Below are 19,112 nucleotides of genomic sequence, written 5' to 3' on the forward strand. Positions count from 1 at the left end.
GTTTCAATACAACAATACAGGAAGGTTGTTGGTTTTTTGTCTGTTTTTGTTGTTGTTTTTTTTTCCAACAAAGGGAATCTTCCTTTCTAAAGGAATATTCAAATATTAGGATATTGAAGGTCACCTCTTTTTTTTCCTTTTTTTTTTTTTTTTGGTGGCCCTCTTTTCCTTTTTAGATGGCTTTCTGTTGTGTTCCTTGTTAGTGTCAAATATATGATTTCAGTACAACCAGAACTAGAAACCTAGCAAGATCAGATTGTATTCATTCCATCTTTTAATTTTGTGGATGAAGAGTTTGAATGTTTTCACAAGAAGTGCATGAGGCTTTTTGTTGTTCTTTTTTCCACAAAATTGAACAAATAACAGATCTTCTGTTTTACATAAAATTGAAGTTCCTGTTGTAATTCATGTGCATTCATTTTTTGATATTAGGACTCCTTGATCCTTGAGAAGTCCCAAAATTGGAGTTCCCAGAAAATGGACCATATTTTGATTTGTTGCGTTTGTCTTGGAGATAACAGTGAAGATGCTGATGAAATAATCCAATGTGACAACTGTGGAATAACAGTGCATGAAGGTAATACAGTTCCTTCATTGTTAATGCATGAAGAAAGCATAAGCTTTACTTCTATTAAAATTTTTACTTGCTTCAAAAAAAATTAAACCTTTGAACTCTGGTGAGTAATTTTTTGTAGTGCCACGTGGATTCTTTGTAGTATTGCATTCATCTATTTTAGGAAAGCTAATATAAGCAAGTACAGGATAGGTCATGGTCTACGTATATCTGTGAAATTGATGACATTTTGCTAATGCTTCTGACTGTAGATTGTATTTTCGAGACTTTAGGATTTAATATCAGATGAAATTGTCAATTTCAGTATGCAAATTTGATTCCATGATTGGGTAGAAGATAGTGAGAATAGGAGAATTCGTAGAAGAAAGGGACTTTTGCATGTATTTTTGCTGTATTAAAGAGGCAGAGAGATGAGAAAAGAATTGAATGTGGCAGCTAGCCTTGGCCTCTAATTTTTAATGGCAATTTCAAAGTTAAAATATACTTAAATTGTTGATTTGCTAATTGCTTTGGCATTTGGTAGATGTTTATACTCAGGGTAGGAGGTCTTTCCTACAGTGTATGGGGGAGGGTTTAAGAGAAATGATCTGATATTTGCTGTGAATACTGTTCTGAAGTATTAACTTGGTTGCAATTCTGTGATTTGTCTATATACTGGTAAGTTAAAAGATGATCTCAAAAGATGAGAAAAATAGGTTTCTGTAGTCAAGTTTTCACTGATGTTTTTTTAAAGGAGCGCTTCCTGGGTGATCATGAGATGAGCATGTGGAACTTTAATGGTCCTTATGGGAAAGATGAGACTGATTGTTTTTGCTCTTTCTCTTGAGGGTGGAAGATAAAGTAGATAAAAATATAGAAAGGCATACATATTTTTGTTAAAATTTAAATTCTGTATTCTTGACAACTTAGTTTTCTTTTTAATGAAAACTTTTTATTATTTCTGCCATCCTGTACTATTCTCCTTTTAAATAAGATAGGCTACTTTTAATCCTTGAAGTTAAAAGAAGGTAGACTTTTATTCTTCAAAGGCATGAATGATATTTATATAATCTGTGTATTTTATGCCCTTTTAAAATTTGTTGGAGTTGTTCACTGGTGCATGACTTTTCATGTAGGAAATGCTTTTCCTTATCTGCTATTCTACTTTTGTTTTCACACATTTAAAAATGGTTTCAAAGCAGTATTTTTCATGTACTCATCTGTGGTTCAGTTCCTTGTTTAATACCAATTAGGAAATGGCAGGTGGAATTCCATCGTCGTTTCTAGATACCTACTGCTCAGTGTTGAGATCTACTGTAACTCCTAAATTCCTGTCACAGTCCAGATCTCCCTTCACTCTTGTTCTGTGTAGTTTGGCTTTTCTAGCACAGCTAGCTTCCCTCTGTGCATACTCTGTGCACCTGAGTAATTGGTACAAGTACCTTAGCCACTAGATTTAGTATTTGCCTGCTCAGTAATGATTTGCATTCCTTTTGATTTGCTCACTTGCATTAATTGCACAATGTCTTCCATAGGATGGAAGAGTGATAACTCATCTGGGAGTAACTTTGTCAGAGCTCTGGACAAACGTTGTTATTATTTGGTCTACAAGATGTATAGGGAGATTCTAGTTTGGACATAAGATTGTGGGTGGCTAATGAACTCTTTGTTTGGCTTACTGAACAGACATTGAGATTGTTAGAAATTTATTTCCTTTTGGGGCAACTCTTTGTGTGGTGTTCGTATCATATATGTGGCCTGTGTGACTCATCCTAAAACTGCCTTTCTGGTGCAGACAGCTTGTAAAAACTCAGTCATGTTTGAAAACCAAATGGCATTTTTTTTCTAGTCAGGAGTCTGTAACTACTCCATAACCTACACAAGCAGCATACATGTATATACTAATACCCAGTCCTATAGTTGACATTTTTATGTCTAAAAAAATCTTAAGTTCAGTCTGCAAATTGTTGCATTCATCAACTACATCTGTTCTCAATTCACATATTAATCCTTTTTTCTTAAGGGGAAAAATAGCAGCTTATATTGCTAGAAAAAAAAAATCTTTTGAATTTGTAGTTGTACAGTTGTTTGTGTATTTATTTCAGCATGCAAATAATTCTCATTTATTTAAAAAAAAAAAAAAAATCATCTTCAGGCAGTAATCTGTCACTTTGGATAAATGCTTTTGTGGTAAGATCTTGTAGTAGCAGGACACCCCCAACTGTGATGTCAGTTGTCATGACATATTGATTGCAGTGTGTCTGAAGAGAATGTCTGATGCATATCATAAGATATGAACTAACTGTAGATAGTATGCTTGCCAGCTATTGCCCTTGTGTTATTTGCTGGGAATTAAACAAGAAAGAGAAGTTCCACTTTTTTCTAGCTGTTACTTTTCCATCCCCTCTGTGTGGTTTTTTTTTTTTTTTTTTTAAAAAACTTTTGCATGCTGGGTATGGTGGGAAATAAAGCTTAACTTGCTAGAAGCAGTAGTGTAGTCTACATGTGCTTTAATTTTGATGCTTATCTTGGTTTGCTTACGTCTGATGTAAACATTCATTTCTGTCTTGTAATGTACTCTAGTACTTTCCCTTATCTAAATATAGTCTTATTGTGCATGGTTAATGTCTTTATTTTAAACTTCTGATCCAGTTAAGGACTGAATGTAATATTGTTATCTCACAGCGTTTCTTTTTGAAAACCTACTGTTCACCTAAGTTCATGCTTTCATGAACTTTATAATTAGATCAGGATTTGAAGTATACATGACTGTTGTTAGCATATGCAGACATTCAGTTTGGCAAAAGATTATCCTTGGAGAGAAGGTTCTCTCTTCCCTTTTCCCTCAGTGACGTATGTTTCAGGACACTTGCTTTAATGCTAGCATCTTAAAGTGTTTGTAATTTCATTTTAATGATAATGCATAAAAACAAGCTAATGGCAGTATGCGGTGGACTTAAATTCAGGAAATTCAGTTTTCTGTATGAAATTATGTTCAGTAGACAACTGCAGTCATAATACATAGATTCAGGTTGTGGAAAAGTAAATGCTAGGAGAATTTCAACTTCTTGACTATTTCATATATTCAAATTCATGGGCTTTGCTATCATATAGCTTTATTGTTTAGTGCAAGAAGCTTTCAAGGAAATGGCAGACATAGAGTGACAGAATAATAAGGATTACTTATATTAAACATGGGCACTTCATGAGCACTGGTTGAGAAGAGGCTCTTGTAGTCCAAAGAACCAAAATTCTATGAACAGTAAGGAAAAACAGTATGCATTTTCAGTTAAGTGTTTAAAATGTTGGGGGTTTTACAGTATAGTTTCAGGTGAAAGGGGTAGATGGTGCACTTAATGCTGACTAGATTCCAGATTCAGTAACTCCAATGAAACCTATAGTTTTCATTACAAGAATTATCTTTTTCTTGTTAGCCTTTCAATCCCAAGCTAGTTACACCACCTAAACAACTGTGCTGCATTGAGAAAGAACCTGGAAGATTACCTCCTAATGTTGCTTTTGAGATAGAGTGGTAGTGAGCTGTTACATTGCTTTCTGTTTCAAAAACCACAGTTCCCAACAGTTAGTACAGGAGGGTCATCTAGAACAGCTTTGTCATGCTTATCATAGTAAATGTTCAAGAAAAAGTTTGGAAAGACTTGTCCAGCAGCTTCAGTTTCATGTCTGTGTGCCTATGCATTTTAAAAAGACATAAAAGTAGCACTGAGAATCTTTTAAAAGGACATTTTTTTTTTTTGTAATCAAATGCTTTCTGTACTGTCTGATTTTAATATACAAACTGTGTTGTAGCTCTGCAGTAGAAAACACTTTATTTTTTCAACTTAAAAAATGATGTATGTCTTGTAGGATGGTTGTTAAACTGTTATTTGAAATTAATTGACAGTCATTAAAAGTGTGGTTTAGTTTAGGACTGCAAATCCATCTTTTTCATCAGTGTTAATTGATGAATCCTGCTTAGTATATTTACTTGTTTGTATGTACTTGATAAATAGTACGCAGTTTGTGTGCATATAACATTCCATTAACTGTTTTGAAAAAGTAATATTAATCCGATCAATTTAGGCTTTCAGTTCACAGTTACTATTACAACTAATGATAGCAAGAGGAAAATATGAACTCAATATTGAGAAACTTTGAGAAATGTTTTTTTCTAAATGTTGTTGCTACTCAGCAGCTTTCTTTACCTTTGACAGAGTTTGCAGCTGTTTGGCTTTTACTTAAGCTGAAATTGAGATTTTTAGCCCAGTCCATACATTTCTACAGTAGGGTTTTGTGCTTTTGTTTTCTTGTGTCAACTGAAGTAAAACTGAGGGGATTTGTTGTTTCTTGTTTAAAAAATAAAATTGTTACAGCTCTTCCTGCACATTTGTCATCTTGATGTCAAATAATATCATTACTATTTTGTGTAGTATTTACTTTATTTAGAAGCCAATAGCATTCTTGCTGGATTTCCTTTCCTTCAGCTCTTCTAGACAAGATCAGGCAGCTTAGGACTGCACAGCTGTTTGCTCACTCCACCTCTCTTTCCTGAAGGAATGATTGAATTAGAAAATTAATGAATAGAAAGTTAAAACGTGGGTTGTGATAAAGGTGATTTAGTAGGATAGAAAAGGGAGGGAAAATAATACTGATAAAAGAATATAGAAAACAGTGATGCACAGGGCAATTCCTTGCCACCAACTGATGATGCCCAGCCAGCCCCCAAGCAGCAGCAGTACCCACCCTGGCCATCCCTTCCTCCAGCTTTATTGCTGAGCATGATATTATATGGTATAGGGCATCACTTTGGTCAGTCTGGATCAGCAATACTAGGTCTGGCCCCTCCCATCTCCTTGTGCAGCCCCATTTTCTTCCTGGTACGACAACATGAGTAAGTAAAAAGTCCTTGGCTACGTGTAAGCACTGCTCTCTAATAATAAAAACATTGTTATAATATCAATGTTATTCTGATCTTCAATCCAAAATACAGCACTATACCAGCTACTGGGGAGAAAATTAACTCTGTCCCAGCTGAAACAAGGATGTCAGCCCTTACTGGAAATCCAGTGTATTTTCTCTGGCTAATGACCATCACTTTTGCTGCTTGTAACAGTATATTTAGGTTTTGCTGAATGACAGGGAAAAGACTAAATGCCTCCTTGTGTCTGTTATAGATCTTGAAGTCTTTAAAGCTGTCACTTAGACAAGTTGTGTGAATTAGGAAAAAATACTTGAGTTATAAATCCTCATGAGAAAATGACCTAGATTTGTGGTGTTACAGAAAAAACAATTTTGATGTCAACATACATGATAAGGGTGGAAATAATTACAGCTAATGCATGTTGAAGTTTTCTAGGAAAAAGGAACAAAATATTAGCTAGAATTGAGTGATAAGTGTAACTGGCAAATCCTTCAGAGTGAAGATACAACACCATTGTAATTTTAGTAGACTGATGGTGCTTTGTTTAGAAAAGCAAATGTAATTACACTTGATTGTAGAAGAGTCACTGTTTGGAAGAAACTAATCTTATTTTGCTGTATTGACTGATGACAGTATTTCTCCTCCTGTAGTGTTATGTAATTTTTAATAAATTTATTTAGGGAAATGATTTTTTTTTTTAAAGTCTACAGACTGTTCTCAAAGTCTAGATTTTTCATCAGCTATATGATATCAGTCGGCTTTGTGTTTGTACGTTAATGTAATTGTTTAAAAGGTGCTTTGCTGGCAGTTATTCAACACTGTGGCATTACAACTTAAAAAAAAAAAAAAAAAAAAAAAGGCTACCTACAATGCTCTTTAAAGCTGCTGGGATGCTAAAGAAATTTGAATCAGTTTACAAGTGAGCTAGATGGTATTTTGTATACCTAATGCAACTTGTCTGTGGATGCACTTCTGAGCATTATTTATCTCTTGATTCTGGAATTAAAAAACAAACAAATAAAAAAAAACCAGAACATACTTTTGTCTTAGTTAAGTATTTATTGATGAACCCCATGCTGTAATGGAGGACTGTATTTCTTAAATGGTACCTATAGTGTTTCTGATTACTTTCTGAATATAGTTTTACATTATTATCTCTGTTGCTGTCATAAAGAGGGTTAGAGCACTGTTGCTATTTTACTACAGTCAGTAGAGAACCGAACTAATAAATTACATTTCTATTTAATTATAAAAATTAAAGGATTTAATTGCTCTGCAAGCAAAATTGCTACTTGATCATTCTTATCTGGCAAACAACTGAATTTAATCTTTCAGTAAGGTCTCTGCTTTGATGTTGACAGTAAAATTCTTTTTTTTTTTCTCACTGAGCAGCAGATAAATATTCAGCGTGGCATATGCAGAAGTATAGTTTTCTGGTGATAAGCTTTGAGTTTTGTCATTTACAGTAGTAGTAATAGCACTCTTACTCTTGTCCAAAATTGAAGTAACAAGCTTTTAAATCGCTTTGAAGGAAAGTTTTCCTGATCTTATGGTGATTAAGCATGCAGTAACACCTTAAAAACATAAAAACATACTGACTACACTGACTATACCAGAAAAAGAATTGAGACACAATGAATTTAATCATAATTTAAAACCAGCTAAAAGTGGTGATGATGATTGATGAATATATAAAAACATTTTTAAGTGAAACGGTCTGTCAAAACTCAATCTGTGCTTGTCAAACAATACTTTGATTTTAAAATTACAAAAGGTCTTAGATTTATGCTTCAGGGGTTTTAAGAATACGTTTGGTTTTTCTTAATGTATATCTTCTCTTGCTGAATTAGATATTGAATGTGAAGCAGAAAAGTGGAATGGATATTTGTTGTCTGCATACTGCTGGCATGATCAACTCGTTTAAAAAAAAAAAAAGGCAACAAAAACGTTTAATTGAGGGTAATGAGAGGGAGAAAGATAGGAATGTCTTGAACCTTGGACATGCTCTCAAACCTTTAACTCAATGATACACATGGATTCATGACATGCTGCTAGTACTGGAGAATTTTAGAAACCATGTTATAGTTTGGTAAGACAGTTAATTCAACTGAAAGTAAAGTTTCCAGGCTGCACAAGAAGACGTGTAGATAAGCAGAAGCTCTAGAATTGCCACAGTGGAGGAAAGATATGTAAAAGATCTAACAAGATAATAAATAGACTGAGAATTGTCTAAAGACACTAAGAAATAACGTATTTCAGTACTTTATAAAATTTCTTAAATTTTTCCTCAGATGTTATAATTAATCTGAAATGTATGCATTTAATTGAAAAAAGTGCTTTGTTTCTTGCTCAGTGTTTGTGGGTTCATTTAAGTCTTAGTTTTTTACTTCATAATGAATAGGCTGAAAGAACAGAGTGAAGTAAACCTTTTCCTTTCATTTTTTGATTGCAATCAAAGACATTCCTATATAATAATCACATTTTAGAACTAGAGCCTCTGTGAAAATAGAAGTTTTGCACTGAAGTTACTTTTGCAAAAATATTGGATGCTTTCTTGGGATTTTCATTGTCATTAAACTGTGTGTGTGTGTCTATATTTCCTGCTGAAAATTATAAACTAAGAACTGTATGCCTACTTGTCTTATATTTTCTTCCATTTCTTTTATGTGTGAAGGTTGCTATGGTGTTGATGGAGAGAGTGATTCTATCATGAGCTCAGCTTCAGAAAATTCCACTGAACCCTGGTTCTGTGATGCATGCAAATGTGGTGTCACACCTAGTTGTGAACTATGTCCTAACCAAGATGGGATCTTCAAGGAGACAGATGCAGGCAGGTAAGGCTGAAGAAGTGCCGTTTTAAATTGATATCAGCTTAAATTCAAAGGTGGAATTTTGCTCTAGTCTATTCCTATAGGCAAAAGAGTCATAAATTAAGCTGTTAGTATTCTTCTTCTCAGTTCATTTTAGAGTGGGGTGCTCACTGGATAGGCAGTCACCCAATCTATTTTTTTTTTTTTATTTGCACACCTAATATTCTTCACACTAGTTGGGAAGATGTTCTCTTAAACTGAATTTGAGCATGATGGTTTATTGATGTATGAGCAACAGATGTTTCTAAGTAAAGCAATATAACACCACTTCAGGAAGTGGTAATACTTATTACCCAACATGAAATCACCATGTATTGTATGTGTAGAGATGTCTTACTGGATATAGTAGATCTTTCTCATGCAATATCTTCCATTTCTTTATATTTAAAAAATAAATTAATACATAAGTGTTAATGGGAACTTATTTTCTGCAGTGAAGAGAAGAGCAGAGTTATCAATTATGTCTGTTTTTTGGCTAACGTTGATGAATATATTATTATTTAGATTGCAGCAATTAAGTATTTTTCCATACATTTTACAATTATGTAAATTGCAGGTTTGCAGCGACATATAAAACTTTCAGGCTTGATATGTAGGATTGCAGAAGTCTGCAGACATCTTACTGACAATTGTGGTTGAATTGGAAGGAATTCAGTTATTCCGGTATTAGTATAAATGTTTTAAAATTCAGCCCTTTCATGTTATTCAGTGTGAACCAATAGATACATTACCATTTACGTGAAGCTATATGCTATGGTACAACATATTTGGTAGTAGCAAATAGCGAAGTATAACCATATGCTTGGTCTTTCTCCATCTACTGGGTTGTAATGGCCTTCACAGTTTACTGTTTTTTGTACTTAAACACAAGGAGTCATGTTTAGATGACTTTAACTGTCTTGTAATGTAAGCCAAAACATTTTTTTTCCCATTCATGTCTTACACAATCTTGTACTGTTGCTGGGACTGTAATGGACAAATCCTCTCCTCCTTAAAAGATCAGCAGAGCTCTGGATGGTATTTTGGAAAGCTTTGTTTGACATCATCTTTGGAGAGCAACTACCTTCCTGCATTGGACTTCACCTTCTCAATTTGTAGCTGAGATGTGTCTTACAGATACACTTGTTAAATCTTTTCCTCAATCCATGTCTTCTACATATATCTTTTTTTTTTTTTTTTTTTTTTTTTTTTTTTTTTTAGTAAAGTCACCACCTTTAGCTATGCATTTCATCCAGCAACGGAGACCAGCCTGCATGCTGTACTTGTAAAATTATGTACCAGTGGAGGTGGCCCACTGTTGCCATAGCTGAAACACCTCCCACTGCTTCACTGTGCTAGTATCCACTAGTTGGTCTCCACAAACGTTAGGCAGGCATTGATGCATAATGGGTGCCATTTCTTCTGCACAGAGAAATTCAGTAATGCACCTTAGCCTCTAAGGCGTGTCAGACTGCCCCTCTACCGCCATCTGTTGCACAAGATAAAATGTAACAATGTATTCACCTAACGGTTAGGTTCCACTGCCCTACTGCCAATATCCACTTCAGATATTGTGGGCCAACATAATAAAATAGGAGGTGTTACTTTTGGAGCTGCTCTAGTGTAACTGTTACAATAGTTTAAACAATTTTTTTACTTTCATAATGTTACAGTGTGGACAAAATGTTACTAGAGACTGAAATCAGTTGTCAGACAACTTGGTAGTACTAGAATTAATATCACTTGGAAATATGTTTCAGGTTTTTTTTTTCTCCTGCATTTTTTAAGGTAGTTTAATTGCTATCTAGTTATTTCTCATATAATTGTAATATAAATTGCACAACATTTTAAGTATTATTGCTTGAAATTTCTTATAAAATGGCAGCATGTTTTTGATTGACATAGAAGTGTTTTATCTGTGATTCTGATACTTTGTGCAAAAGCGCATGCCTGCTTGGTTGACTGTGGACAGTAAAGTGTCAGTTCATTATCCCTGCTACTGTATTTTTGTGTTTGGATAACATGATACCTTGTCATGAGTAAGTAGAGGTTTACTTACAGGTGGGTAGGTTCATGTACTAGAAAAAAAAACAGTGCTAGCCAATGTAAATAATACTGTTCTCTCTTTTTTTCTATTGCTTATTAATAAATTTGAAATCTTTAGGAAATGGAACAATGCAAGCTAAGGATGTATGCTATGTCCATTGCTATGTTTCTTTATATGCATCATTGGCTGGAAATTGCAGTAAAGCGCAGCCAAACCTATTCAGTTTCCTTTCATAATCAAGTTAGAATTATTTTTTTGTTCCTATATGAATCATTAGAATAATTAGGTGCTTAGTTTCTCACAGAAGCCTTTTCACATTAACCTCTCAGTTTCATGAACATAAATGTGAATTTATGAAATTTTATTTCTCAAAATGCTATTAACCAAGAATATGAATTCTGTTCTTGTTATGGTGTAGAGTTTTTCTTCTTCCCTAATCAACATCTGTCATCATTGCTCCAAGCAAAATGGATGGTAAAGTAACAAGGAAGATTATTCTTCTTTGATTACCCAATTTGTCTTAATTACAATCTTCTAAAACATGTGCAGCTAAACAAACGAGCAGGAAAATATTTAGAACTGGTATTAAAAGCAGCTGAAATTGCTTCAGCTGAGAACTTGACTGATTTCTTTGTTTTTTAGTAAAGATTCTGGTCTGAATTCTCGTAAAGGTGACTAAAGGAATAAGGTACTTGTGTGCCAGTCACACCAAAATAGCAGTTTACATCTGTAATACTGTAATACTTGGGTGACGTGTACTAAAACATCTTGAGAAGGTCAATATGAAGTAAGTAGCCAGCTATTGGATTTACCATAGATAAACTCCTACTGAGTGCAGCACCATTTAATACACTACTGGAGCATGAAAAAACTGTGCAAGTTAAATTGAGAAGCAGATGCTTGTAGAAAACTGTATCTTTATACTGAACTTTGGAGGGTAAGTTTTAAGGCAACCAGTATCCTCAGCTTACTATCAAAATCTTCAACCAGAGCCTTGTGTGTTTTTTTTTTGTTTGTTTGTTTTTTAAGAATAGTAATTGTGAGTATGTGTAACTTCCTTTTATGCAAATTAATTTAAAGCATCTTAAATCAATGGAGATAAGTAGAAAAGAAGCCTCACAGAATTTACAAGACTTTTATTAACATCTGAGTGATCTCTGTATTTCAAGGGTACAGGTCTTATTTTGCATGTGGCATTTTTGGAGGGCAAAATTAAAAAGTAGTATCTTGATTTCTTTGTGAAAAGAATAGGTTGTGTGTTCATGAAGATGTGGTGAGGTGCTGGAACAGGCTGCTCAGAGAGGCTGTGGATACCCTGTCCCTGAAGATGTTTAAGGCCAGACTGGATGGGGCCCTGGGCAGCCTGGTCTAGTATTAAATGGGGAGGTTGGTGGCCCTGCATGTGGCAGGGGGGTTGGCGATTCATGATCCTTGAGGTCCCTTCCAACCCTGGCCATTCTGTGATTCTGTGATGTTTTTCTGAGCCTTGTGGAATACAACAGAATGAACTGATTGGTGCTAGGGCTTTGATTAGATTTACTAAGCATTCCTTAGAATGAAGTGAGTTAATGACTTGTAGGTAATTGTTAATGTTACAGGAATTTTTCTCTTACTACCTGTATGAATTTGTACCTCCAGTCTTCACTTCCACCATCTCACCCTATTGGTCTGTCTAGGCTTTGTAGGTAATGTCAAAATCTTAATATACTTTTCCTGCAGCATAAGCAGTGATGTGAAACGTTACTTAAGAATCATCAGAACAGAATGTGAAGGTAATCTTGTTGATCCAGACAAGCAAAGCAATCCCAGTTGTACCAAAAACTTGCTGCTATTCGTTTTGAGCTTTTAAATTCCAAATGCACATTCCCTCCCTGCTTCTAATGTGTTTTCACTTAGATCATCTTTTTCTAGCATCTGTATCGTTTACACAGTACTTAAAAATTTGCGAATGGTGAGCGTAATACGGGAACAAAATACTGATAACAGTAACCTAAATTTATTTGCTATTTTAGGTGGGTCCATATTGTTTGTGCCCTCTATGTTCCAGGAGTGGCATTTGGAGATATTGACAAATTGCGACCAGTAACACTTACAGAAATGAATTATTCAAAGTATGGTGCCAAGGTAAGTTAAGAAGATTCATATTCCTTACCAGTAGCTTTATTTCACATTTTTACATAGAAATAATGTGTCTTCAATCTTATTTTGTGTTTATAGCAGTGAGATTTAGAAAGGAAAATGTGATAAAATTCATGTTTCCTGTAATTTTGCTCATCCCTCTTTTTTTTTTCCTTACAGCTGTTTTTTTCCCTTATTGTTGTTCTCTGTAATTTCTATTGCTCTTTGTCTCTCAGTTTCCCTTATTTTTTTTTTTTTACACAGGTGTCAGTTACCTTCTTTTAAAGTCAGTTAGTGGCAGATTGCCAAAATGTGAATGGAGAGAGAAGAGGATTTATGGGATGTGAAATGAAGGAAAGGAAATTGAGGTGGAGGATTTGAGGATTAAGAAAGATACAGATGTATATTCAGTAAGAACTACTTTAAGTTCTTTGTAATCATAAACTAGAATGCATAGGGTTGCTAGAAAGCAATATTAACCTCCTTGCACCACCAGCATGAAAACAACATAAGAGTATGGGACTCTAAACCTGAATGGAAAATTGTCTGTAATATTAAAATGTTTTTTTACATATAAATATGCTCAGTTGTGGTCGAAGGTGGTCATACACAAAACATACAGAAAGTCATTGTAAATGGCAAAGACCAACACTAATTTGCTTGATATTATTGCTAAAACCCTGGAAACATTGCAGAGAATCTATATCTGCTGGGCTAATGTAAGGAAAGATAGCTGTGCTACTGCTTCTCTAATGCTTAATTGATGCATTGTAAATTTCCTAGGGTGTCAGTTTGTCAAGCTGAATACTAAATTAGAATATGTAATAACAGTTTAAAAATACAGAAACTTTAAAAGATAAATTAAAACACTTTGGCCTGCATGGTACTTCTTTGTGTGAGGAGCACAGTCAACATGAGTCCACTGGGGTATTTAGCATTGCTTAGAAATGTTTGCTACCTTTTTTGCCCCCCCCTTTTTTTTTTTTTCCTTACGAAGTCTTACAGCCTTATTGTTGCAATGAATCATACGTGTTCTTTTTATTGGCATTATAGGTGCAAGGTTTACTCTGAGTAAGATGAGTGAATTGCGCATATGAGGATTCATTACTCTCACAAAGCTGTAAACTCTCCTTGTTTGCCAAATCAAGTGTGGAAGTTACAGCTTACTTAGCTGAATTTCCCCCTGGAGTATCGATTTAAAATAATAATCTATGATTCAATTAGTTTATTTTCTGTTATGTGTTATTTTTCAGATAGAGTGCCTTTTAAGGAAGTGTGTGCAGTGTCTCGAGAATGTTCTGTCACTGAATTTCATTTGCAGTTCCTCTCTGTTGTTCTTTAACTATCTGCATGGGGATAATTTCTGTAGGTGATACACAGCTTTGCTTCATACTCAGCGTGTGAGAGATTAAGAAATACATGGCTGTGTAATTTTAGGTCATCTTTACGCACTGGATAGCAGCATTGCTCCCATTTGCTTATTCCTGCTTAGACACTCATTGCTTTAGTTTGCTGGAACAGCTGTTCAGTATGAATTTGTGGTGACTCAGACCAAGGAACTAATCTGGCTAAGTTTATATTTTTTCCAGGCCACATTAGTGGATAACAAGTTTGCTGTGTTGAAAACAGCTATGCTTAGAATGCATGTAGCCAAAGCCTTAATACTGTGCTTATGTGAATTGTAAACTTATTTATTGATATTTACACTTCTGTGTTACTTTTTCATCCATTGTCACGCACTGGCTCCTGATTCATAGCTTATCAAAAGAAAGTTATGTGGTTATCTATGGCTTTCAGTCATCCAGAGGATATAAGTTCATCCTATACATTCTTAAGATTGTTTAAGCATTTTTCCATTGCTTCTTGAAAATGAGGTCAGTTGTTGGGGTTTGGTATTGGTGAAGCTTTAAATAAATATTGTCATATGTTAGCAACACACCTGGTTCCTGTATTGCGCTGGAGTTAACTCATAACCTGTTTGATATCTCTACGTAAGAAGTAAACAATGAAATATTAAGCAAAATGCACCTACAGTACTTACTGTGACATTTTTCTACCCTTTCTTATTCAGGAATGCAGTTTTTGTGAAGATCCTCGTTTTGCCAGAACTGGAGTATGCATCAGTTGTGATGCTGGGATGTGCAGAGCTTATTTCCATGTGACCTGTGCTCAGAAGGAAGGCCTGCTCTCAGAAGCAGCGGCAGAAGAGGTAGTTCTGGTGTACCTATGGAAAAGATACACTCAAAGGGTTGCATGAAAAGCCTGTGAGGGAAACCTGAAATGCTGCCCTTCTTATTCAGTATTTCAGAGTCAAGTGGTAGGCCAAGCAAAAGAACTGTGCGGAGAGGGCTCTTTGTTCGTGAAATTCTCCAACTCTGACCATCTTTTGAAATGACACAGGAAAAGGAATAGAGAATGTTATACAAAAGTCAGCTTAATATTGTGTAGATAAATGAGGGATGAACTCTAAATCTATTTATTGAACTTCACCTGGATTGACATGTCACAGTGTAGTATAGTATTCTCTGTTTCATAGACTATACGACTGTCTAAGACTGTACAGATGTCTTAAGACATTTAACTGCATTGCTATTTTTTGTGCATTTCTTCCAGTGTTTCTTTCAAATTGTTGATGACTTTTCTTGTAGAAAGAAATTGAATCCACTGCAAACATTTATAACTTCCTGATACATTTTTAATCCATGTTCTTACCAGTACACTTACACAGTACACATCTTACAGGCAACACACTTATAAGCACTACCTTCACTATTGACACTAAAGCTTTTGTTTATGAAAAAACAAACTACCTAATGGTGACCCTTTAAGAGATCACAAAGTTGTGTGTATCTGTGAGATTGATAAATAGGAAGATTGCCGTTACCTCAGTGTTCCTTTCCCTAATAAATTATATTAAACAGTGATTCTTCAAAAGCCATGTTTTTCTTGTCTTTTTACCATTAAATTTTTTACGCATTTTCTGTAACTGAAATATTTTTAATCAAGACCTTAAAAAAAAAAAAAACACCTCATTTGAGGGAGCTGCCTATTTCTTAGAGTAAGTTGTTCTCACTCTGAGAATCTAAATCAAAATAAACATTTGTAAGGAAAACCTGTACAGACTTTATTATTCTGCATGTTGTAGGTGGAGTGAAGGAAAGTTTGATACTGATTATTTTGTAAGATTTTTATTACCTAATGTAGGAAGACTGCTTCAAGTTTTTCTTAATCTTTGTATTTATTATGATCCAGCAGTTTTGAAAATATGCTGGCAATAAAATGTACCTTCTCAAAGCGAATATCATCTTGGCTCAGATATTTGCAAACTACTTGCAGTGTTTGCATATACTAAAAGTTGCTATAAACTTTCAGCCATTATGATGTGCAAATTTGGTGGAACTAAGTAGTAGAAATTGGAACAAAAATAATCTGAGAGATTAATAATCAGACTAAAGTCACTGAAAAATCATTTGAGGAAATGAAATATATTGACTTTCATATTATTCAGTTGTCAGTCCCTTGCAGGATTTTATGCAAAAGATAACACAGTGAAGCAGTGAGAAGTTAGCTGTAAATGTTATATGTGAAATGCATTTGAATTTTTTTCTGCAATTTTTTTTTTTTTTTTTTTTTTCTGGGATGAGAAAATAGTGCAGAAATGAAGTAGCACTGAGCTAACTGCTTAATGCATTTAAAAATATTCAGGGTCGTGCAGTGAAAAAGATGGAAAGACCCTTTATATGGTAAACTATATCAATATGACAGAATTGATGTAGAAATGTGCATACTTGAAAAAAAAAGTCTGTTTGAACACATGATCTGTTGGCACAATATCTGTGCTTTTTAGAGCCTTTTGACATTGTATATCTTAACTTATATTTTTGTTCCTTCTCCTTTGTTTTCTCTGAAACAGGATATAGCTGATCCTTTTTTTGCTTATTGTAAACAGCATGCGGACAGGTTAGACAGAAAATGGAAACGGAAAAACTACTTGGCATTACAGTCTTACTGTAAAATGTCCTTGCAAGAAAGAGAAAAGCAGCTCTCGCCAGAAGCTCAGGTATTATATTTCTTACACAAATGTGTCTGCATCAATCATCCATGCTAAACAAGAAAGAAAGAGAATGGGTGATTGCTATTGTTGAAGGGAAATTAAATGTGAAATGTATTGATGGCACATAGTTCACATATCAGTGAATTATATACAGGTTTGGGCTTCTGAGAACTATTCTCAATCAACTTATTGTCAGCTAGGAATCTATCTTAACTGAATTAAAAAATTGTATTTGTTTGCCCAAATATGGTAATTACATTTTCATTGTGATTCACAGATTTTTTTTTTTTTTAAAGCTTTTTTCTATTCAGTGAAAATCTACTTTTGTTTTCTGTCACAATATTTTGAAATTAGCTGAACAGTTAGGTAGCCTGAAAATTTTCCTTGCTAGATCACTTTTTCACTTATTGTAGAGCTTACTGGAATTTTATGTGCAGGTATTCTCTTTTGTTTTATATGTATTAAGTATTTCTATACTAATATGTGTATGTGTGTATAGTGTGTGTGTATATATATGTGTGTATATATATGTGTGCGTGTATATATATTTATATATATATACACACACTACTGAGTAGGAGATAGCTGAAAGGCAATATCTGTATCCTTTTCTACTGACTGAACCATACAGAACTGTTATTCCATAAGTTTAGCTGGTATACATTGATATAAAGATTTCAGTACTTCCAAGGGAATCTGTGTACCTGAGTTTGTTTAAATGTGTGTAGCTTTTTTTTCCTTTATCTGAGAAGGCTGCACTGAACTCTGTGGACAAATAGTAGCTATGTAGAAAAGCAGCTTGTTGCTTGAAGGAATTGTGCCTGGTTTGTTGTTGGCCTTGGGAGATGCTTTGTAAATAATGGAAGAGTGAAATTATGGAGAGAAAAAACTTTTTCTGAACGTAGAACTGCTGTATAATAACTAGAAAATAAATTTTCATATGATCAAAATCTTTGCTTAAAAAAAATATATATTTCTAGTTCTTCAAGGATATTTAAATAGGCAAAGAAAACTTAAATTTAAAATGATCCATGTGTTCATATTCATTCTGAAACAAACTCTGTCGCAGAAGAATTTTGAATAAAATATTTCTGTGAGGCATTGAGCCTTTGTGTGAGATGGTTGAAAGCAAGTTACATAAATGTGTAGCGCTCTCAGATCTCAATTATGTGAAATATCACTATGTAGTGGAGACATCATTATGCTGGATAGTATTCATATCACTGTGGTAGGTATTGGTTGTGCAAAATTAGTGTGGGTCCAGTGGGGCTCACACTTGCTTTATTTTTTTAGGCTTTTGGTTAGAGCTCTGCATTTGTTATACAGTGCTGCTAATACTAGTAAGTTCCCTGCATTTTCTTCTCTTCCTGCTCTTTATTCCAAAGCAAGACTCCATGAGTATGGAATTTTCATGAAATAATTGTTTGAGTGGTTCCTATGCACTTTTAGAACTCCAAAGATTTCTTAATACATACCAGAAATGTTTGATTGGGAAGTTGACACAAAGTGCATACAAAATCATATCTTGCATGTGAATACATATGCATATACACACATAAAGAAACTTACTTCCATGGGAGTTTTAAATCTTAAGTATGGTTTTCAAATATTGGTAAATGAGTATGCAGTTGTACAAATAACTTGTGTGTTGCTATGAAAGTGTATTTTTGAGACACATTTCAAGAGGATAAGAAGGTGGTGCTTGATGCTTTCTATCCCTGACAGGAGTAGCTGAGCTAATGGTTTGGCAAGTCCTGTGCCCCAAAAGAAGGAAAATCCTTAGAAAGAATTTAAGTTATATATCTGTCTAGAACTGTTGATTGCTGGAAAATACTACATGTTGAAATACTTCCTTTATATCATTAAAGGAAGTGTACATTACGTGAATAAAGTATGTAATTCAAAATTACCTAAATACATTCTTACAGTTAAGAATTTTGTTTAAAGTAGTCAGTCTGATCTGTCAGCTATTTCTGGAATTGGGCTCTGACAATACGACAACATTAAATGACTTCATGACTTTCCAAACTGGGCACATCATCAAGTAAAGAGGCATCAAGACCAAGCCATCCTTGTTTATTCTGGTGAAGAATAAAGCAAGGTGGTAAATGCTTGCTGCTTTTGTTCAAGATAAAAGATTTTGGGCTAAATCTTGTGTTTCTTGGTCGTTAATGTTTGAGATCTAGTAAGGTAACGTATTAAACTGCATCTTTAACAAAACCTTAAGCAATGCTGTTTGTAATCAAAGACGTTCCTTACCCATGGCATATATAGAAATGCAAACTTTTTTGCTTTTGTCTCAGGAGTATTTCATACCATACGGTGGGGTAGTAAGATTGGGTTAGCTGCTTCTTTATACTGGCAAATGAACAACTTCTAAGTCATAGTCAGCTGAAACTTAGCCTCTGAAGGTTTGTATATTGATGTCATTTTCTGCCAGACTTGCTGCTGCATGGAGTTCCCACAAGACAATTTTTTCCAACTGTCAGCAACAACTTGATTGATCTGGGTCTGATCTCCCAGATGGTCACAAATGTACAGATGTCATCAACAACATGTATTGTGAGCTT

The 19,112-nt window shown here is 34.4% G+C and overlaps 1 protein-coding gene across 5 annotated transcripts in view; it reads left to right on the plus strand.

The window, feature by feature from the left end:
• Nucleotides 1-19,112, plus strand: part of PHF14 (PHD finger protein 14) — a 155,477-nt gene that overhangs the window by 14,080 nt on the left and 122,285 nt on the right. For all 5 annotated transcript variants that reach the window (XM_048950407.1, XM_048950406.1, XM_048950408.1 and 2 more), the window contains exons 4-8: nt 433-577; nt 8,149-8,308; nt 12,383-12,494; nt 14,560-14,697; nt 16,402-16,548. In XM_048950407.1, coding sequence (XP_048806364.1) covers nt 433-577; nt 8,149-8,308; nt 12,383-12,494; nt 14,560-14,697; nt 16,402-16,548 — 702 coding nt within the window. The remainder of the gene's footprint in view (nt 1-432; nt 578-8,148; nt 8,309-12,382; nt 12,495-14,559; nt 14,698-16,401; nt 16,549-19,112) is intronic.

Source organism: Lagopus muta, chromosome 7, assembly GCF_023343835.1.
Source record: "Lagopus muta isolate bLagMut1 chromosome 7, bLagMut1 primary, whole genome shotgun sequence".
Taxonomy (NCBI): domain Eukaryota; kingdom Metazoa; phylum Chordata; class Aves; order Galliformes; family Phasianidae; genus Lagopus; species Lagopus muta.